A 22909-nucleotide genomic window follows, 5' to 3' on the forward strand; every position below is an offset into this window, starting at 1 on the left:
CTTTCTCTCCTTCTCCCCACCCCGTACCATGGAAACAAAGTTCAAAAATGAACTCTGGTTCAGCAAAAAAATAGTATAATTACTAATAGCACAGACTCTTAAGATACATGTTACATTCTTAGGTACAAACGATAGTTTGAATATCTATTTAACCATTTTTATCAGTGCAAATCTATTAAAAGGTAAAGATTAGGTTCTATGTTTGTTAGACCATAAAAAAAGATGGCTAGAAAGATTTTACCAAATTTGAAGACCACCCTGGAGAAACACAAGCTACGTGAAGTTCATAAATTCACTTGGGAAATAACCTGAACAGCACCTTAAGAACATAAGCAGTCCATTTACAGCTGCAGAAATTCAGACCAACATGACTACCTATTTGGTATGTGAATCAGTAACATTCCAAAGAAAATGACTTATAAAATGATACTGAAGTCGAAAGGCACAAAAATAAACTCTCAGGATGCATAAAAAACTTGGCAGGTTACACCAGACTACATATAAGTGAAAAATTAAAAATTATCTCAAGCAGTGCTGAAAGGCCAATTTTATTATAAAAATGTATAGCATTAAACAGAAACATTAATATTCCAACCAGAAGATAGTAAGACATACTTACATCTGCTGAATTAAAGACATCTGGCAACAAAAAATTAAGAAGTGACCAGAGCTCATGCAGGTTGTTTTGAAGAGGTGTTCCAGTTAGTAACAGTCGATTTGTAGTCTTGAATTCCCTCACTATTTCTGACAACTAAAAGAACCAAATTCATCATTAGAATATTCTACATATTGATGAAATTCTAAAAGGTATTAATGATGTCACTTCCAACTGCCAAATTACCTTGGATTTTTCATTTTTGATTCTGTGAGCTTCATCTATAACTAAGTACCGCCAATTAAATTTTTTGAAAACAGATTTCTCTTTTATAAGCATTTCATAAGATGTTACACATACATCCCATTCTCCTGGCAATAATACATCTCTCACAAAGGCAGCCTGTGTAGCAAGAGAAAAAAATTACATCATGCAAAAGTAAACTACAAATTAAACATACTGATGACAAGTAATCTAAATAAAACAGGATGGAAAATATTAAAGAGGAACAGTTATCTATAGTGTGCAAGCATTTAGAATCAGCTCAAACTAACTTCATTAATCATTTCTAAATGTCAGAGCCATTTAATAAAAAATAATTGACTAAATTGATCAGTGCAAAATTCAATAAAATAATTTAAATATCTTCTCTTCATTTCCACCAGACCCTGAAATTCTCAGGAAAGGGGTTAGAAAGAGGAGGGTGGTTTCTGCCATAGAATAAAGACTCCAGGATTGTTTGCAGTAAACATTTTCATTATTTTCACGTTTACAGAACTAGTAAGACTTTGCTATTACTATTCTTATTTTACACGTCAAGAAACTAAAGCAAAAAGTGGTTTAAATTGGGCTCCTAAAAATAAAAAAGCAACTTGGTAACTTAAATTATGCAAAGTTATCTAGAAAAGGAAAAAAGAATCCTAGAATCATCACTGATAGCTGAATGAAGAGAAAACAAAACTAAGTAGATTATTTTTCGAAATAGTACATTTTAATCAAATCAGTATTATTTCTATTATTTCCTTCCAAAAAACGTCAACTGACCAATATTTTAACTTATTTCAATAAATGCCATACCAACTCACCAAAATACTGTAATTGACTCAGTTCATCTTTAAAAACTACTATGACTATGAATTAGCATTATGTACATCAATCTAAAAAAATCTGGCTCCTCAAATTTCCAACCAATTCACAAACTCAAAATTTCTTTTAAAAATAAGATGTTGCTTCTAGAATGAGAACACAGCCTTTGATTTTATACAACCAATTCCAAAGTAAAAGAAACAAACTATACCCATATGGCATCCTATAGTCTACAACACCTTTCCCCAGTAGGATTCTTCACCATCAAGATAACATTACATACGGGGATCCCTGGGTGGCGCAGCGGTTTGGCGCCTGCCTTTGGCCCAGGGCGCGATCCTGGAGACCCGGGATCGAATCCCACATCGGGCTCCTGGTGCATGGAGCCTGCTTCTCCCTCTGCCTATGTCTCTGCCTCTCTCTCTTTCTCTCTCTGTGACTATCATAAATAAATAAAAATTAAAAAAAAATTTTTAAAAAAAATAAAAAAAATAAAAAAAATAAAAAAGATAACATTACATACGTACATTATTAATATTTGTGAAGACCAAGTTTATTACTGGACTTCTCTTTTATCCCTCCTCTAGTTACCCCCTCCCCCAAACCTAAATTCAAATTCTTTTAATTTCAAAAAAGTAATAAAACATGAAAAGCTTACTCTTTGTTCTTTATCTCCTATCAAACAAACAGATCTAAGTGTTGGTACCCATCTCTTGAATTCACTCATCCAGTTGTGTAATGTAGACTTAGGAACCAAAACCATATGAGGACCAGGAATGTTTCTATAGTGTTTCATGTACCCAAGAAGAGAAATTGTTTGAAGAGTTTTTCCCAGGCCCTGAAAGAATAACCACAAAGCAATAACAAACAAAACAAACAGACATCCATATTTATATTTCCTGATATACAAAAACATTTAAAAGAAAAGCTATTTGTTTATAATAGCTAACAAACAGCAAGAACTTGGTATGTGTTGAGTTTAGCTGTGTTATGTTTTTTAATCTTCGCCTATAAAGATGTACTGCTAATTATCCCCATAAGGCACAGAAGTTTAAGTGACTTTCCCAAAGTCATGCAGAAAGGCTAGAATTAAGACCCATTTGACTCCATAGTTTCTTCAAGCAATTATATGTTTCAGCACTATAGCCATGAGGAAACTTTGAAACACTACAAAACTAGTAATAAGAGATAAATGTTTTGTGACAGAACTGTACAAGCTGCCACCCTTGAGAAAATAATCACTGATGAAAAATCAGTCAATTAACCTATACTTTACAGACGTGGAGGGAAATAGCCAAAACATTTTATTACAAGAGTTTACCAAAAGCAGGTTTGTCAAAATGTATTACTTTTATTATACTTTCATAAATAGTAATTCCTCACAACTGAAGTATAGATTCTGCTTATGGGACTAAACCAACTTTGACAACAGAGGATTAGTTTACTAACAGTTCTGCATTATAATCAATAAAAATGATGTCACATTATCTTAACTTTTATAAATTTCCACAGTACAAAATACTTTAAATTACAAAACATAGCCTTCCAAAAAACTACCAAACACATACCATTTCATCTGCAAGGATACCATTGATGCCATTCTCATACAAAGAAATGAGCCAATTTAATCCTCGGACCTGATAATCTCTCAGTTTACCCCATTTTACATCTAAGGATAAAAGAAAAAACACAATGCACATTTTAAAGACACAAGGAATTTTTAAGGCAGTCCACTTCATTTGATATTCAAAGGTTTAACTTGAACCCACACAGGTTAACCCTGACTTTTCTGTCTTCAATTTCCAAGTCATTAGAGGTAGCTGCTGTGATCTGGAGCAGAGAAGGAGCAATTGGATAAGGACAATAACCAAGTGCAGGAAGAAAACAAAGAAACAAAAACCATGATTTGTGAAGCATCAGAGTGCCTACCCCAATCACTCAGTTCCTATGTTACCCATATACTGGTCCTAGAGACTCCCCTGCCTCTTTGTATCTTTTTTTTAATGTTATCACAAGTGGGTTTGGGTTTTGTTTTTGTTTTTTTTTTTTTAAAGATTTTATTTATTCGCGAGAGACAGAGAGAGAGAGATAGCGGCAGAGACACAGGCAGAGAAAGAAGCAGGCTCCATGCAGGGAGCCCAAATTGGGATTTGATCCTGGATCTCCAGGATCACACCCTGGGCTGAAGGCGGCGCTAAACTGCTGAGCCACCAGGGCTGCCCAGGTTTGGTTTTTTTAAAAAGATTTTTTAAATTTATTTGAGAAAGAGACAGAGAGAGAGTACAAGCAGGGCAGAGGGAGAGGGAGAAGCAGACTCCCCACCAAGCAGGGAGCCCGACATGGGGCTTGATCCCAAGACTCTATGATGAGCTGAAAGCAAACACTTAACAGACGAGCCACCCAAGGGCCCCCACAAGTGTTTCTACACCAAGTGTTTAAACCTTCCATGATAACCTAAACAGACATTCTCTGGGGATTTAGTTTTCCTCCTAACAAAGGGGAAATAAGACAAGATATATAGAGATTGTTTTCCCTTTACCTTCATAAGTTACTTTTTCAAAAGGTCCTCTATATAAGGAGACAGTATCTCTTTTGGGTTTTACTACACATTTCTCACCCCAGAATAATTACTAAGTATATACACATCACAATCACTAGATTTTTTTTTTTTAACATGCACATCTGTACCCCATCACCTTTCAAAAAACACTGTTTTAGGATAAAAAGCTAGCCAATGCTGGTAAACTAGTTACAACAAGGAATGTGAGAAAGACATAATCCAAATAATTCAAATTTCCTTCACCATTTGTACCATATATCTGGCTCTAGTTTCTAACTTCATGAAAAGAAATGGTAACTGAGTACTCATAGCCAAAAAACATTGGAAGATACAAACTTTGTAAACAGACTGCTGAATTTTTTTTTTTAAGATTTTATTTATTTATTCATGAGAGATACAGAGAGAGAGAGACAGAGACACAGGCAGAGAGAGAGGCAGAGAGAGAGAGAAGCAGGCTCCATGCAGGGAGCCTGATGCGGTACTCGATCCCGGGTCTCCAGGATCATGCCCTGGGCTGAAGGTAGGCGCCATGGGCCAAAGGCAGGCACCAAACCGCTGAGCCACCCAGGCATCCCAGACTGCGGAATTTCTAACCAGATTCTATCTTGTCTAAAGCTCAACTTATTATGAGTTAAAGTTATAGTTAAATAACAAGTCCAAATTGTATGTCCTATGTTGACTATCCTAAATTGTTGTTGTTCACAACCACTACCATCACACAAATCAATTATCAAGTAAGACAGAGGAAGATCAGAAAAAAAATGCTAGGCTTCAGTAAAGACAAATGTGCCACTAGACTATCAAGATTATATAGAAGTAAAACTTAAAAATCTGGTTAACCAAGTTTTCTTTCGGAAAACCATTAATAACAAAGGTTTCAGAAAAAAAATCTTAAAACTAATACAAAATCCTGACATTAGTTAACAAAGGCCTTCATGAAGTGCTTTCTTTTACACATGAAGTTTTCTTAACTGGGACAAATATAAGGCAAAAATCATTCCTAGGTTTACATATACATTCAGGCAATAATAATAAGCACAGTGGCATTTTACGCACCTTTGAAATACAGCACCACTATCATATTATAGTATAGTATATTAATACTATGATTTTCATCAAAAAAAAATCTGGTTTATTTCACAATCAATAAATTTCAAAAGATTACTAAAAATTCCCTTTATAAATTACAGCCAAGACAGATCCAAAACATTAACCAAAGGATGTCTTAAAAGAGGATTTTTAAAAAATCAGTTATATATGTATATAACATACATGATGGAGAGTCTTCAAAACGAGTGCAAACATTGGTTGCTTTAGAGCTTTCTGTTAATAGTTCTTCATCTTCCTCTTGCTCTGTTCTACGATGTCTGTAGCTGTCAAGTTCAAGATTAAATCAATTGATTAGCACTTTACCTTTAAGTACTAGCTACTATTTCAACATAATTGTCAAGTGGCCGACAAAGATTCCACAATTTTTATTAGGCATTTAATACTAGAAAAGTAGAACAGCAGGATTAGTAAATTTATTTTTAATTTTTTTTAATTTTTATTTATTTATGATAGTCACAGAGAGAGAAAGAGAGAGAAGCAGAGACATAGGCAGAGGGAGAAGCAGGCTCCATGCACCGGGAGCCCGATGTGGGATTCGATCCCAGGTCTCCAGGATCGCGCCCTGGGCCAAAGGCAGGCGCCAAACCACTGCGCCACCCAGGGATCCCCAGGATTAAATTTAAACCTGAAATGTTTTACATGGATTTCTAAGATATACATACAATTATTAAAAATAGAGTAACACTTGAGGTAATGTCACTTTGAGGAACTACACAGAAAACTCTCAAAGTTTGTAATTTAGTTAAAGATTTTAGTTATTTATTCATGAGAGACACAGACACAGAGGCAGAGACGTAGGCAGAGACATAGGCACAGGGAAAAGCAGGCTCCCTGCAGGAAGCCCTATGAGGGACTTGATCCCGGGACTCCAGGATCACCCCCTGAGCCAAATCAGGCGCTCAACCACTGAGCTACCCAGGTATTCCAAAGTTTGCAATTTAAAGTTACCTTTTAAAGTATTTTTGCCAGAAAATAGTTCCAGGGATCCCATTTTAAAAACTATGACTTCTTTTTTTATTTGAGAGAGTGAGCCGGGTGGGGGGAGGGTGCAGGAGCAAAGGAAGAGAGTGAGAAACTTAACCAGATTCCACTGAGTTCAGAGCCCAATGCAGGGCTCAATCTAAAGACCCTAAGAGATCATGACCTGAGCTGAAACCCAACAGTCAGACGCTCAACTGACTGTGCCACCCAGGCAACCCTTAAAAATTACAACTTTCAAAAGGTTAATATTGTGCCATTTGAGACAACATCGATAGACCTAGAGGGTGTTATGCTAAATGAAAGAAGTCAGACTGAGAAAGACAAATACCATATGACTTCACTGGTAAGTGAAATCTAAAAAAAATAAAATAATAAAATAATAAACAGCAGAATCAGAACTATAAACACAAAGAAAGAACAGCTGCCAGAGGGGAAAGGTTGGGGTGCTGGGCAGACAGATGATGGGAGAGGGAGATAGAGAGAGGCCTCCAGTTATGGAACATATAAGTCACAGGAATAAAGAGCAGAGCATAGGAATAGAATCAATAACACTGCAATAGCAATATAAGAAAATAGATAGCTATACTTGTGATGAACACAACATAATGTATAAACTTGTCCAATCACTAAGCTATACATCTAAAACTAATATAAGCACTGTATATCAACTATACTCAAATACAAATAAAATTTTTTTAAGAATCCAATAAACTACAACTTTCACCATGGTGAGCATAAGCATAATGTACAGAGTTGTGGAACTTCTGTTGTACACCTGAAATTAATGTAACACTGTGTGTCAACCATGCTTCTATTAAGAATATATTACGTTTTAAAATAAGTAAAAACTACAACTTTCACCAAAAGCTGCAGAATATGCAGACTGGAGATTTAGTGGTTAACCAAAGACTCTTAGCCAGGGATTTATCAGAATTACTCATAGCTTTTTAGAAATGCCCAGATTCTACATCCCAAGAAAGTTGGGATATACCCCCTTAAAAAATTAATTTTCTGCAGTTTTAATATTGCCAAATTTAATAGTCTATAAAGGGCTCAGGTTAATAAAAGTACTTACTCTCTAATTCTGAAGCTTCTAATTTTGTACCTTTATATATTTTGAACAAATATTTTCATTTAAATTAGAAAACAGTAAATCTAATTTATAGCTTGATTTCCATCAAAACTACATGCTGATGGAAGAGGATAATCAGTCTTCTTAAAGATGCATTTCTTAAAAACTCAGACCAAAACAGGAAATATATTCAAGAGTACTCTTGCTTATTTTATATGGTTCAAATTAGAATGTCTTAGTATTCCTCGTCCTTCTCTGCATTCTAATCCTATGACACTGAGTACAAAAATATATCCTCAATTCTAGTTTATTCTCCACAAACTAGGAAAGAACTTTTTTTAAAATAAAATTTCACAGTCTAGGACACCTGGGTGGCTCAGGGGTTAAGCGTCTGCCTTTGGCTCAGGTCATGATCCTGGGGTCCTGGGATCGAGTCCACATCGGGCTCCCCACAGGGAGACTGCTTCTCCCTCTGCCTGTGTCTCTGACCCTCTGTCTCTCATGGATAAATAAATAAAATCTTTAAAAAAATGTATCACAGTCTATTATTATTATCTATTATTATCAAGATAGTTGATTATTAGTTATAAAACTGAAGATAAAAGCTGGAATGTGCTCATTACTTCAAGTTAAGGGTCTGTTGACCATAACTGTGGATGGAAGAGAAAAATATATACGTTCCTATACTTAAGGATAGTACCATCACCCTAATGACTTTGCATAAGCTAACTTTCCACTTAAAAGGGCTTGAAGGATAGAGAAGAAATCTCTAAACCAAGACTTCTTTTCCTCAGTAACACTAGTTAAGACCAAGCTAAACAATTTATTATACATTTACTACAGAATATCTTTATGTTATATAATCTCAATAAAAGTGTTTCTTTTGGGATCCCTGGGTGGCCCAGCAGTTTAGCGCCTGCCTTTGGCCCAGGGCACAATCCTGGAGACCCGGGATCGAATCCCACGTCGGGCTCCAGGTGCATGGAGCCTGCTTCTCCCTCTGCCTATGTCTCTGCCTCTCTCTCACTGTGTGCCTATCATAAATAAATAAAAATTAAAAAAAAAGAAAGTGTTTCTTTTACCTTATAGGTATAGTAACTACCTATACCATAAAAATACACGTTACAGTATTTGTCATTTCCAAAGCATAAATAGCTGCAAGGGGCACCTGAGTAGTTTAGCCTACTCTTGACTTTGGCTCAGGTAGAGATCTTAGGGTCCTGAGATCCAAGCTCATGTAGGGCTCTGGCTGTGGAGCCTACTTGAGATCCTCTCCCTCCCTCCCACTGCCTCTCCCCCTGTTCACATGCTCTCAAAAAAATTTTAATTTTAAATAAAAAATAAATGAAAATAGCTGCAAACTTCTCAAGTCTGAACAATTTAAATACATCTGAAGTGCAAATGTCTCTCTTATGAAGTTTCGTACGTATTAAAACAAACAGGTGACACACAATGGATAAGGAATAAGATATATCAGAGGAGTAGAATAGCCCAGTAAGATTAAGGTATTGTGTTTATGCTTTTGATGAAAATTCCTTCAAGGTACAGCTCATGTTTTCATGTTTCTATAAACTGTATGGTAAATTTAACATTGTTGATAACAATCTATAATCTCCTCTCTTAGATAATCTAGTGGATTATTTTTCATTTTTCACTTTGGGAATTTCACTTCAGTCATTTCAGGAACTGAGATTATCCTAAAGCTGTTAATATCAAATCTATTAGTTATAACTAATTAAACACCTTAATTAACCAATCAGTACAAAAATTCCAAGAAAGTATTTATAAATTGAACATGTAAATTACTTTACACATTTTAAACAACCACCTAAGGGCACCCACCATACAACTTGACAATTCAATCTGCAGGACAACGAAGTAATACAAATTTGAGACAAACTGCTACGGCATAAATCATCACAACATTCTGTTAAACAACCAAAGACTTCAGATAAAAGTGATCCCCTTGATGCATGTATGTGATTTATGCCTACAGCATACCCCAAAGCAGACTTAAAGTCAAGCTTGGATTATTCTAATTACTCCTATGGGATATTAAATAGGCTGCTTAAACTCTGCATTTGTTTCTTCTACAAGGAATGGATAACATCTGAATTCCATAAACAGTAAAATGCCGTAAGAGCTAAGGCATTACAATTATTTATACAAGTATGGCTACATCCCATCAAGCTAACTGGGGCCAAATAAATAACAGCCCTAAAACATTTTTTTTAATGAAGTGATTTTATGCTTCTAATGAATATTATCAAAAATTAATGTGTCAACAACTCTGAAGTATAAACTATTACTCACTCGCCAACTGATAGCAAGTTTTGTTTCTCATCCTTTTTTATTCGTGGGCGCCCTGGTTTCATCTTCAAAGGTGAGGTTGGAGTCTTCTGAGCAGCAGGCTGGATGAAATGTGCAAACAGCTCTGTCTGCTTTAATAAATACTCAAATCTATTTGCTCGATCAGTTTGCTGAAAAAAAACATTTTATCAAAATATTAATACAATTTCAGAGTCCAAAGTTACAGCATGCCTTTATACAATGAACTCAGCAATAAAAAAGGAACTATTGAGACATGTAACATAGGCAAGTTTCGAAAGCACTAAATGGAAAAAAAAAAAAAAAAAGGCAAGGCATTATACTGAGTCAAAGAAGCCAAATGCCGAAAGACTACATATTGTGATTCCACTTACATGAAATTATAGCTAGTGACAGAAAGCAGATCTGAAGTGTCAAGGGGATAAAGATGAGAGCAAACTTTTCAGGGGATGATATAACTGTTCTACATCAAGACTATAAGGTGGCTGATTGCATCAATCTGCCAAAACTCACTGATTTATACTTAAAACTGCACTGGGTCAATTATTCATCAATATAGTTGACCAAAAAATTATTTAATACAAGTGAATTTAGGGATCCCTGGGTGGCGCAGCGGTTTAGCGCCTGCCTTTGGCCCAGGGCATGATCCTGGACACCCAGGATCGAGTCCCACGTCGGGCTCCCGGTGCATGGAGCCTGCTTCTCCCTCTGCCTATGTCTCTGAGCCTCTCTCTCTCTCTCTCTCTCTCTCTCTCTCTCTCTGTGACTATCATAAATAAATAAATAAATAATTTAGAAAAAAATTTTAAAAAATACAAGTGAATTTATTCAGAAATGGGAAAAATACATTGGTCATTTATCAGTGAAGCTGTGCCAAATTTTTAAAAGGTATCCGGTTAAAAAACAATTATTAAAGAGCACCTGGCTAGTTCAGTTGGGTAGGGCACATGACTCTTGAACTCAGTCATGAGTTCAAGCCCCACATCTGGCAAAGAGCTTACTTTAAAAAGTGGGAGCGGGGGACCACCTGGATGGTTCAGTCAGTGAAGTATCTGCCTTCAACTTAGGTCATGATCATGGGGTCCTGGGACTGAGCCCCGTGTCAGGCTCCCTGCTCATCAGGGAATCTGCTTCTTCCTCTCCCTCCCTCTCCTCATGCTTTCTCTCTCTCAAATAAATAAAAATTTTAAAAAATCTATTGTTCATGAAATATTCATTAACCCAATGCAGTTAATACTATTTCATCCTTTCATGACTAACATCTGCCACTTTGAAATGTTCCTTATTATCACACTAATGGAAGAATTTAAACCAAAAAAACTTAAGATCCTTGAAATCAACATATTTCCCCATGATAATTTCCTGTAGAAGACAAGCTTCACTTTTTTGTTTTTGAAGATTACAAACTATTTTAAAGTATTGCGATACTTATATGTATTTTGCACTATTTCACTTTTCAATGCATATATAATAAAATAAGAACATGCAACTATAGAAGATGTTGGGGATGAAAAAAATCTATTCAATTATTGTAATTATATTTGGAATCGAATAAACTCTGAAAAGTAATTCAGATAGGTCAGAGTTAGACATTTTAAGGTAAAACCTATTCTGCAGTATTCAAAAATCACTAAGTATTTTTCACTTCTTTCAAAAGTTTTCAATCAATATTAACTTCTTAAATAGCCATTCAGTTAGGGTTAGGGTTAGGGTCAACAACTAGTTTTGTGTGCCTACCAAAGAAAGCACCCTCCCCCCTTATAATCCAATATCAACCTAAGGGATTATGAGATTGTCAGAAGCTGATAAATGTTCAGAAAATAAAGCAGAGTAAAAAGAACTGGGAATAGCACTAAAATTTTAACAGGGATAACCGGGAAAATCCTAAGACATAATGTTTCAACACAGAAGGGGATATGCTGTTCTTAGATCTTATCACATGTCTCTAATGTTCAAAAACCTTTAATGGCTCTAGGTGTTTTAAGTTTTCAAAGTGTGCTTCATGACCCATCAGAGCAAAAATATCCAAGACCTTCTATATGATCAAGTTTCGAACTACTGCCTTAAGGAATTAAGTATAAATTTCATCACAGTTCTACACAAAAGTCAGTGACTTCAAAATTCTCACAACTCATTCATTTCAAAGTGGTAATGGTTGCAAAGAACCAAGGAGTTCAGAACAACATTTACAGACTAACCTTTTAGTGGAACTGTGGCAAGGGTTGAAGGAAAAATAAGCAAAGACCTTGGCTGAGAATGAGAATATTAAAATAAAAATGATTTGAGATCTTAAAGAGAAAAGAGAAAATATCCTTAAAAAGTAGAAACAGTAAGATTAGGAACCTGAAGGACATAAATCATAAAATCAAATAGATTAAAATCAATAGCTTAAAATCAGCTTCTTTCTTTGAAACAGGAGGAAATGACACAGGGCAGTACAGGCCATACATATTTGGAAATAGAAGGGAAATAAATTAAAGGCGTGTAACTGTAGAAGAAGCCTGAAAAATCAGGATGGCAGAAATGAAATAGAAAACTTAACCAGAGTGGTAAAGTTTTTAAATAACTAAATGGGTTGTTGCACAATAAATACTGAAAATCTAAGGGCGTAAAAACCATAAACCATAAATTTATTCTGATACCAATCAACACTATTGTTTAGTTTTCTCAAATAGTATTCAGCATCCTTTGGAACCAAGAATGAAGAATGGGGGATCCCTGGGTGGCGCAGCGGTTTAGCTCCTGCCTTTGGCCCAGGGCGCAATCCTGGAGACCCAGGATCGAATCCCACGTCGGGCTCCCGGTGCATGGAGCCTGTGTCTCTGCGCCTCTCTCTCTCTCTCTCTCTCTCTCTCTCTCTGACTATCATAAATAAAAATAAAAAAAAAAATCTTTAAATAAAAAAAAAAAAGAATGAAGAATGGATACTGAGACTTACCTATGGTTAGAAACTAGCGATAAGGGAGCTTGCTTAAAAGAAAAGTGTTAGTCAAGGAAATAACTAGGAGACTGAAAAACTTCAAAGAAATATATGGAGCGATTTGGAAGAGGCCAGATCATTAAAAGGAAACAGATAACAGACGCAAACAAAATAACCCATGCAATAAAAGAATACTGAATAGGACAATGGAGAAAAAAGAGGAATTATGAGGTTAAACTTGCAAGACTATTAAAATGAAGTACCATCATGGACAGCTTGGGTATAAATTAAGAAGAACTGTCACTATCAGTAAATGCAGATGTGTGAGATAGAATAAATGCAATTTTGGATATTCCTAAGAAAGACTTAAATGTCCAAGAAACAAATGAAAATACAATGGCTGGAAGCATCTGAGCTAGAGATAAATGCTGAGAATTCAGTTTAAAGAAAACCAGGGATAGGGTCTCCTGGCTGGTTCAGCTAGTGGAGCAAGCACATTACTCTTGATCTTGCGGTTGTTTGAGCACCATGCTGGATATACAGATTACTTAAAGATAAAATCTTAAAAAAAGAAAAAAGAAAAAGAAAACCAATGACAAGGATTGAACTGTTCAAGAAATGTTTAGGATGTGATAAAGGACAAAGGAACTGTCAATAGGGTATCGACAAGGAAAAAAAGCTCTTACAAGGCAAGCAAAAATTCTGAGTGGTCAACGATATCAGACAAAAGTGAGATGAATGAAAGTAAAATTAAGCTATAAATGGGAAATTAGATTCACTAGTACAGTATTAGTGACAGAACATCCATTGTGATGGGTTTGAGGAAATGAATGGGAAAGCAGAGCTGGCAAATATATCTTTAAGTCTGACAGCAAAGAAAAGATGTGGAACAATTACAGATACACATATATAAAATATAATAGAAATCATATATAAATATATATATAAAAATGTCATTTCATGAAATCTTTCCATTACAACATGGATAGATCTAAGAAGCTAAGTGAAATAAAAAGAAAAAATACCTTATGATTTCACTCACATGTGGAATTTAAGAAACCAGAGAAAAACAGACTTTTAAATATAGAGAACTGGTAGTTACCAGAGGCAGACGAAATAGGTGATAAGCAATAATGCAGAGAATTAGTGAATAACTGTACTGTACATCTGAAGCTCATATAACACTGTATGTTAATTACACTGAAATTAAAATATATCATTTATGTTTTATATATTACTATGTGTATCATGTACATTATGTATCCATATATACATGTGTTCCTAAGTATTTTTAGGATTTTGAAACTATTTAAGAGATTCAAAAAATATTTACTGATCTTGAAGAGAAAGTCAAAGGTTGAAGAAAAAGTAAATTTCAAAAAATAGTTCTTAAAATATACTATGTGCCAGATATTGTTCTAGGTGAAGACAGTAAGATTAAGACACTGTTTTTACTCTTAAAGAGCATATATACTGTGTTGTATTGTATGGTGGTATTATTATTTAACATGTTAAAATAAGATTTCAGGATCCCTGGGTGGCTCAGCGGTTTGGCGCCTGCCACGATCCTGGAGTCCCGGGATCGAGTCCCGTGTCGAGCTCCCGGCATGGAGCCTGCTTTTCCCTCCTCCTGTGTCTCTGCCTCTCTCTCTCTCTCTCTCTCTCTCTCTCTCTCTCTCTCTCTGTCTAAATAAATAAATCTTTAAAAAATATTTAAAAAAATAAAATAAGATTTTAGTATAATTAAATGAGTTTAAGCCATATAAAGCATTCAGAATAGGGCTTAGTACAGTAAGCATTTGCTATTAGCCATTATTATTACTGAATCTGAATTTAAGCTTAAAGCTCTTCATAGGTTATGGTTAAGTCATGCTATAATTTTCCTAAGGTATGAAATGTGATTCAGGGTCTTTGAGGATTCAAGTAGAGTAACATCATATGCTGTTCTGTAAAGATCTCACCCATATTGTAAAAAAGCTGTGGGCAAGGAGCATGTATTACTGTCTTTGTACCCAGTGAAACAGAATGATAGATCGATGCAGAATATACCCTGAATAACTACTACTCTGGTTTTTTACTCTCCTCACTCCCTGACACTAAATCTCAAAATAAAGGAGAGTAACATATCTCATACATTAACATAATACTATTATGCATGTTCATGTAATACTTCTAAATTTGCTTTACATAGGCAAATAACAAAAATTACAGCATCCCATGTTACACCTATTTCAATTGGATATCAGTGCTTCAATTATAAAAATTAAATGCAGAAGTTTGGTCCATGCCACCACCTAATGAAAAGTTATTATAGACTCAATTCATATACCTAAAGCATACCATTTTTTCTTCATAGGTAGGATCTGGTTCTTGAATTTCTTTCTGCTTTCCAGGAGATGCATCATCAAATACTTCCTGGGAGGAGGGAAAAATCATGGATTGTTCTTCAAAATTAGTTAACATACTATTTTATTATTAAACTAATTTCTACTTAAAACACAATCTGAGTAATACATTCCTACTCCAAACTTGCTAGATACTTACACGGCTATAGTATAACCAGATAGGATATCTTGATGAAATTAAATGCCACGATGACAACAATCCATTTAACCCAAGTATTTAAACTGCAGGACTATTGCAAGATTAAAACACAACACTATTATCTACATCATCCTAGAATAATAATAAAATAACTTTCAATAAATCTATTTTTCATTCAATAAATATTATAAAACCAAATTAAATGACATAGAAATTATGTTCCCTTCTACTCATAAAACTGCAATATCTACTGTGTTCTACCAAATATACACCTAGAAATTATCATTACTCTGATTTCCATCTTCTGGAAAAAATACCAAAAAATTATCATACATCCTAAATCGAATACTCCCTAACTACATCTGATTCCTAAATTAGTAATAAATATCCTTTCTTGCAAACTTATTCACCCTGACATTCAAATGACCACAAACAAAAAACAGCAACAACTACTCTGCAAAGTTCTACTCATCTGTCAAAAAAACAACTAAGAACAGTTAGGAAAAGTATAATTTTCATTAACAACGTACAAAACTGTGCTTGGCAATATGTACTATAATAAAGCTACCTTGGATTAAAAAACTGGGGAACTGGAGCAGGTACAGTACCAGAATTGAGAGGTCAAATTATCTATATTCTAGTCTAACTTCATTGCTAAGATCTTTAGGCACCTATGTTACCTTTAGGCTCATCACAAATCTCTGGTGTCCACAAATAGAAATGATAAAGCCTTCTACTAGTTTACTTCACAAAATGGTACTGGATATCATGAAAGGTCAAAATATACCCTTAAAAAAAATGCGTTTTCCAACAATAGTCATTATTTCTTTCATAGTTTAAAAAAAAAAAAAAAGTTTGGATTCCAGGTCAGATGATTATTGATATACAATGTACCTATCAGTCTAGTCTTTTGGCATACAGTGTACTGAAATTATCAGCCTAACCAACAAAGATTAAAAAACAGGTTCCATCCATGCTGCCAAAAAAAAAAAAAAAAAAAATCATAGTAAACAAAAAACAAAATTACTCCCTTAACTTATCAGTACCAAGCAAAAATGAAAATTTCACTGCATACAAAGAAAGCTAGCTAATATTCTTGGGAAGGTCAGCCTTGTCAGAAAAAAATTTGTAAAGGCAAGACTTCATTTATTTTCTAATTTTGAAAAAAAAAAATCCACGTTAAATTCTACCTTTAAACAAAAAAAAAGGCATTTAATTTAGGATTGCCAGATACATTAAATATATAGACTCAAACCTAGTTTTTATCACTGAACTTCAATGATTTCCAAGTTCAGTTAAGAAAATGACTAAAGGTACATTTACTTAAAAAAAATTTTTTAAATCAACACGAAGAGAAACAAAATCAAGACTAAAACTAGTAAAGAAATTGATTAAAAAAATGAAATTCCTCATGTTCCTATTTCAAAAAAGCAAAAATAAGTCATTCCTCAAGAAATAAAATTCTCGAACATACTTCTTTTAAGAATATGACAGGGTAAAATATGTGGGAAATGGGTCCATTTCAGAGCCAGACCTGGGTTCTATCACAGATTCTACTTATCAAAAGACTCAATTTCTTTATTTGGCAAATAAATATGGCCTGGACTTCATTTGGTACTTGTTATCACATCAATATCCAATACTTAAAACTTTAATTCCACTTGAATTTTAAAATAGCAACTTAAAGGCAGTTTAGGCTTTAAAATACTCTGCTTTCTAATATTTAATCTCTCCAGTGAGATACTGGTTGTTATTGCAGAATTTGAACGACAGACCCTTTTGAGAGGCTGATGAAAACTATGGACAGACACGCTTTTGCAGAGAATTGTCTATTTACACACAATTGCTTTCAGTGTCAAAGATTTTCAAACCTACTTACATACACCACGAAGCAAGAAATCAGGTTAAACAGTCCTGGTAATTCAAAACAACCATTTAAAACCTTAAGAATAAGAAGCAACACTTGATAAGAATTTGAAGCTAAAATCAAATCACTTAAAAATACAGGATATCAATGTCCTACTGCACTAAAACCTACCCTCACCACAAAATTCTCTCATAAACTATTAACGTGATGTTACGTCACCCCAGATTAGACCTCTGGTGCCCAAGTAAAAACTTTGGTACGCCAAATGCTCCAAGGATAAACTGCACTTCCATTTACTTATTGTGTTAATTCGGCATCAAGGATCCTTTTCAGAGCGGTATTACCTTCACTCCTTCTACCTAAGGATGGAAAAAATCCCAGAAATCTGTAGGCCATGACTATAAAATAACTCAAAACAGACCGAAGGCCAAGAATAAAATTTGGAAGGAGCAAGCAATTACTTTGTTCCCAGACATCACAAAGTCTTGGAGCATGCCCAAGAGACCCGCCTGGCAGCTCCCCAAACTTTCCACCCCCGCAGCGCTGTCACCATCCCCTGGCCAACCCTAGCTCTGGAAGGGAGGCTCGACTAGCGAGCAGTACCAATTTTCGGGGGGGAGGGGGGAAGGAAGGCCAAGGCCCAAAAAGAGGAATTGCGCTGAACTTGAAAGCCAACCGCCCCATTGTCATTGATTCACCATTCACGCATCCATCCCCTGACTCAAATTAGATGGGGGTCCAAGACAGCTGCTGCTGCTGCCTTGGTCGCTTTCCCTCCCGAAGGAACAGTGCCTGGGAGGAGCCTCGTCTCCCTTCATGGGAGCAGCTGCGCCCCGCTTATCCCCACTGCGCACTCGGCCTTCCAGCTCAAGCCATTGTTTCTGCCCAAAACGGATACCGCCCCCACAAGGCCTGGGATGAAGAAAACAAGATCTGAGCCCTCGGACGCACTGCTTTTAAATGCCTCCCTACCCCGCGCATCCTTCCCTCGCCACTAAGGGGCATCTCTCCCTACCTTCCCGCAAGTTTAGTGGAAACTAAAAGCTAGAATCAGAGATGGGTAAGGGAATTATGGGAGTTTACCGAAAAAAAAAAAAAGAAAAAAACCCACAAAAAACAAAAACCGGGTAGGTCCTTCTCGGCCTCGGTAATCAAGGAGAATTTGGCAAGATTCGCTGGAGACAAATAATGTAAATATGAAGTGCCAGAAATCCATCTGAGTCGGCGTGGGTAGGTTAAGCACAAGGGCGCAGGGATAACCACTTCGGCTCTAAAGGGTCTGAGGCCGGGTTTGGATGCAGGAGGGGTGGAAAACGGCTCTGCGCCCGATCACTAAAATCCGGGCGAGGGAACCAGCTCCTCCTCCCCACTGCGCCCTCTCCCCGCGCCACAAGCCACTCTCACCTCCATCTCGGAGTCCGCGGGGCCGGAGCTAGCCGCAGAGGGAGCCGCCTGGGCCGCGACGCCCTCCGGGCCGCCTTTGTTGCTGCTGTTGCTCACGCTGCTGGCGGCCGGGGCTGCAGGCTTGGAAGGCGCGCTCTCGGGAGGCGGGGGTGGCGGAGGCTCCGCCGCGGACGACATGATGTTCCGTGTGCGTCACCCGCTGCTGCCAGACGCCCGGCTCGGCAGAGATGAGAAGGCCCGGGCCTGGGTGGCTACGTCGCAACGAGCTGACGGAGGAGCGAGAGGCCACCCGAATGCCCCCTTGCGCCGCGGCTCTCCTACGAGCCGGAACCGGGCCCGCAGCCTCCCCCTGACGTCCGCCTCCTCTTCCGCGGGGCTCGGGATTCGACCGGCGCTTACCTCACGGCGGGAATCACGTCAAGAGTGGGCGGGGCCACCTGGGTCACCGAGGTCAGGGAAGGCGGGTTGATTTACGGGAGGGCGGAGGGTTGGAGTTAGGGGAAAGGAAAGCGAAAGAGAGACCGACACCGGGAACTAGCTTCGCCGCCCCCTTTTCTTCCTCTGGGAAAAAAATCATCTATCTCACCAGCATCCAGGACAACTACCTACGCCACCGACTTTCAACCCTCGCGAGATTAATAGTTGGCTAATTGACTAGGTTCTGAGTGCGCCTGCGCGTTCCCTCGCCTCACCTTTGGCCACGCCCCCTGAGGGCTCCCAGCGGCCTCCAGGGCGAGGGGTGGGCGTGGCCTCGGGGCAGTGTTTGAAGACGTAGGTTTGGGCGTCGCTCCGAGGCGTGACGCAAACGCGGGGTCTAACGGCTGTCCCCGTCCGTGCTCTCCCCCGGGCTTGGCGGGGGCGGATGGCACCAACTGAGAACTCGCCGGAATTTCGCGCCGCGCACTGAAACGCTACCGTGCGCTGAATTTAGCACTTTATCGCCTCCGCTTATAGGCGTGACGCCATGGCGGTGACGTTACGGTTATCCCAAATGACGTCTTTCTTGTCTCATGAAGTTTGATTTTTTTTTTTTCGTCTTCCCATGGTAGCTATATTAATCATTTCTAAATTTCTGGTACTTCGATACAAGTTGGACTGTATTTCCTCCAAATTTACATGCTAAAAGTAAAAAAAAAACTATTGCACGTGGCCATGTGAGAAACGAGTAACCAAGGAACAGAGGCGGTGGGTTGTGTTTTCCTCAACCACCAAATATTCAATAAAAAGTACCTTCTTTTATTTTCTTTTTTTTATTTTTTTAATTTTATTTCATTAGGAAATGTTGCAGGTACACTTGTACAGTGCCTAAGGGTCTTGTGCATCCGTCTACTACAGAATTTAAGCACATTGTATTCTGTAGGATAGCAAATCTGCGTATTACAGTAAATTGTTATCTGCATCGCACAAGCTCTTATTCATCTTTGCATCCCCGTGCCAAGAATGCCATCAGTGTTTATTGAATAAAGGAGACACAATTTTCAGGAGTTAAGTTTTCAACTAACTGGTTAATTATGTGGAATTTCATACACAGAGGATCTCCTGAGAATGTATAGACCACAAACTTTTAACTAATCAAATGGTAATTTTTTGAGATCTGGAAAACATCTACCAACCCATTAGAAATGCTATTTCTGAGATTATAAGACACTGCCTAAGGATATACTAGAAAAGTACCTGCAATGACATTCAGCAGAGCCTTCGCATGTAATTCAAAAAGCTACCAACAGCCTGAATCTAACATGGAACTGTGATTTTAAAACTACCATACACTCACGAACTATTACTAACTTTTTAACAACTATAAAGTACAAGAATGTTCATTACATAGTGTCAATTGAAAAAAATTTTTTTAACAGTTCAAAAATATAGATAAAATTTGAAAGGATCTTCATAAAAGTATTGAAAGTGGTGGTGTATATGTCCTAATTCTTTTGTGTTTGTGTTTTTTATTTTTTAAATGAATTTTTATATTATTATATTGAGAAAATTTATTTTTAATATTAAAAAATGTTCTTTTACCTAAAAAAGTTCAGGTATCAGGGTAAAAGTTAGTGTCCAGGGTGGTATCTGACATATACACACAATAAATAATTGTTTGATAAAAATGTATTTAATATTGACATTGTTAAGGAGGAAGAATATAACATTTAATATTTGGAATATTTCTCCACTCTAAAATAATACATATCTTGGGCCCTGTTTTGGAAACCCTAAAAATATATGTAAGTATGTAAATGAAAGGTTCTTAAGTCTGAGAATTACTGGAATGCCTGTGTGGCTCAGTGTTTGTCTGCTTTTGGCTCAGGGCATGACCCCCGGGGTCCTGTGATCGAATCCCACATCCGGCTTCCTGCAGGGGCCTTCTCCTTCTGCCTATGTCTCTGCCTCTCTCTCTGTGTTTGTATGAATAAATAAATCTTTTTTTAAAGAAAAGTCTGAGGATTATTTAAGGGAACCAATAAATAGCAAGAAAAGCAATAAATAAAACTGCCTTTAAAATGGCAGTTGTCTTTTAACGTGCGTTTATACTGTGAGTTTCTCATACAAGCATATAAAATCTGTATAGGAATCTTAAAAATTGTAGAGGAGAGATACAGGAGAAAGAAGGGAAAACAATGTTTGACTCCACTAATCCAACATGAGGAAAAGAGAAACAAATTTTGAGCAGGGTCTGGAAGCAGAAAGAGAAGCTGCAGAAAATGCAGGATGCTGGGCAATTGAGCTACTGGGATATTAGTAAGTTAGGCATATAGTACATACATGGTGGCCAAACCACAAAGACCTATTTTTCTTCAGAGACTAATAGGTTAAATTAATAGCCAGTTCTGGCATTGATAGTGTAGTATAGGATTAGTGTAGTGGTAGGAGAGTAACCCCGGAGTCAGGCAAGCATGGATTCCAGCACAGGCTCAAGAACTTAGCAGCTGCATGAATGCAGGCAAGTTATCTTTCAACTTCTTTGAAATCAGTGTTCTTGTATTTTTATTATCTCAATTTTATATTGGGGTAATAATCTTATAATGACATCATAAAAATTAAAGAGATTGTGCATATAGTGTGTTTAATACGGTATCTGACATGGATTGAGCTCTGTGTTCAAATATTTCGTATTCTAATCCTGAGGAATCATAAGCCTAAGAATCAGTCCTGTTGGAGGAAGAATAATATTTTTAATAAAGAGAAAGGTAAAAGGAATGATTTCAAGAAAATTCTAGAAAAAAATTGCTGCTTTAAACATGTTCCAAGAAATAGAATGTTACAATGTAAAAACATATTAGTATTCCATCTCAAATATGCAAATACATGTTGTTTACACTTGAAATTTCCTCTGTTAGATTTAGTGTGCCAGAACAGCATGTGCTGTGCTGGAGAGTAGAACAGAGAGATGTTGCCAGAGGACAAAAAATGCCCAAATCCAGAATTCTCAGCATTTTGGCCTTGAATGATAAGGGAAAGGAGTTAATTTTTTAAAAAGAGTTTATTTAATTGAGAGAGAGAGCAAGCAAGTTCAAGCAGGGGGAATGGCAGAGGGAGAGGGAGAAGCAAGTTCCCCACTGAGCTGGGAGCCTGAAATGGGGCTTGATCCTAGCACTCTGGGATCGTGACCTGAGCCGAAGGCAGACACAGCCAACCTAGCCACACAAGTGCCCTGGGAAAGGAGTTAAGGAAGTTTATCAAGAACAAAGTAGGAATGCTGAGCCTCCCTTAATCACACACTTATTTTATTTTATGAAAGCCTAGGAAAATAAAGGCTGTTACTACATGACAGCAATACAAGAGTATTAAGTTTGTGAGAATCTGTGAATGGAGATTTCCAACAGTAGATACCAATGATCACATCTTGTATGTATCATTTTCAGAATTCTTCTGCATGCCTCTTTTGCCATGTAAGAGCATTTCAGTTAAACAAAAACATTAAACTCTTAAAGAATAAAGTTTAAATATATTACCCCTATATTTGGTCACCAGCTCACATCAGGTGGTGACTTTGTATCTGTTGGGTGTTTATACATGTATTTATGTAATCATTTAAAGTTGCCTTTTCTTTAATATACACGAGTCAAAAATTCAAATTCTCTGTGCATTTCCTTCCCACTCATGAAAAATATTTTCTTCTTTATTTAATTGGTTCTAGGTAAAATACTCCTAGGAACCCAAACATTATTATCCAAAGTTAAATTTTAGCTACCACCACTCCTGAAATATTTTCAAAAGAATTAGCGATAGCCAAAGCTATGGTTAAGAAATTTGGGATTCCTTCGATACAAAGTTTGAAAATAAAAAGATGGAAAAATATGTGCCACAAACATTTTCAAAAGAAAGCAGGAGTGGCTATATCATTATTAGGTAAAGGAGACTCCAAAGTAAAAAAACTTACAAAGAGAGAATGTTAATCTACCAAGAAGGTATAACGGTTCTAAATGTGCATGCAGCGAATGACA

At 36.9% G+C, this 22909-nt stretch overlaps 1 protein-coding gene across 1 annotated transcript in view; it reads right to left on the reverse strand.

The window, feature by feature from the left end:
- The window catches only part of SMARCA5 (SWI/SNF related, matrix associated, actin dependent regulator of chromatin, subfamily a, member 5), a 40812-nt gene extending 21747 nt beyond the window's left edge, over window positions 1-19065 (reverse strand). The window contains exons 1-8 of the mRNA XM_055336499.1: window positions 18468-19065; window positions 14993-15067; window positions 9718-9884; window positions 5514-5614; window positions 3250-3350; window positions 2340-2519; window positions 842-997; window positions 620-751 (exon numbers count right to left, since the gene is read on the reverse strand). Of these exons, the coding sequence (XP_055192474.1) occupies window positions 620-751; window positions 842-997; window positions 2340-2519; window positions 3250-3350; window positions 5514-5614; window positions 9718-9884; window positions 14993-15067; window positions 18468-18644 (1089 nt within the window). The 5' untranslated portion in view covers window positions 18645-19065. The remainder of the gene's footprint in view (window positions 1-619; window positions 752-841; window positions 998-2339; window positions 2520-3249; window positions 3351-5513; window positions 5615-9717; window positions 9885-14992; window positions 15068-18467) is intronic.
- Between the last annotated feature and the right edge of the window lie 3844 nt (window positions 19066-22909).

Source organism: Nyctereutes procyonoides, unplaced genomic scaffold (assembly GCF_905146905.1).
Source record: "Nyctereutes procyonoides isolate TBG_1078 unplaced genomic scaffold, NYPRO_anot_genome, whole genome shotgun sequence".
Lineage (NCBI taxonomy): Eukaryota > Metazoa > Chordata > Mammalia > Carnivora > Canidae > Nyctereutes > Nyctereutes procyonoides.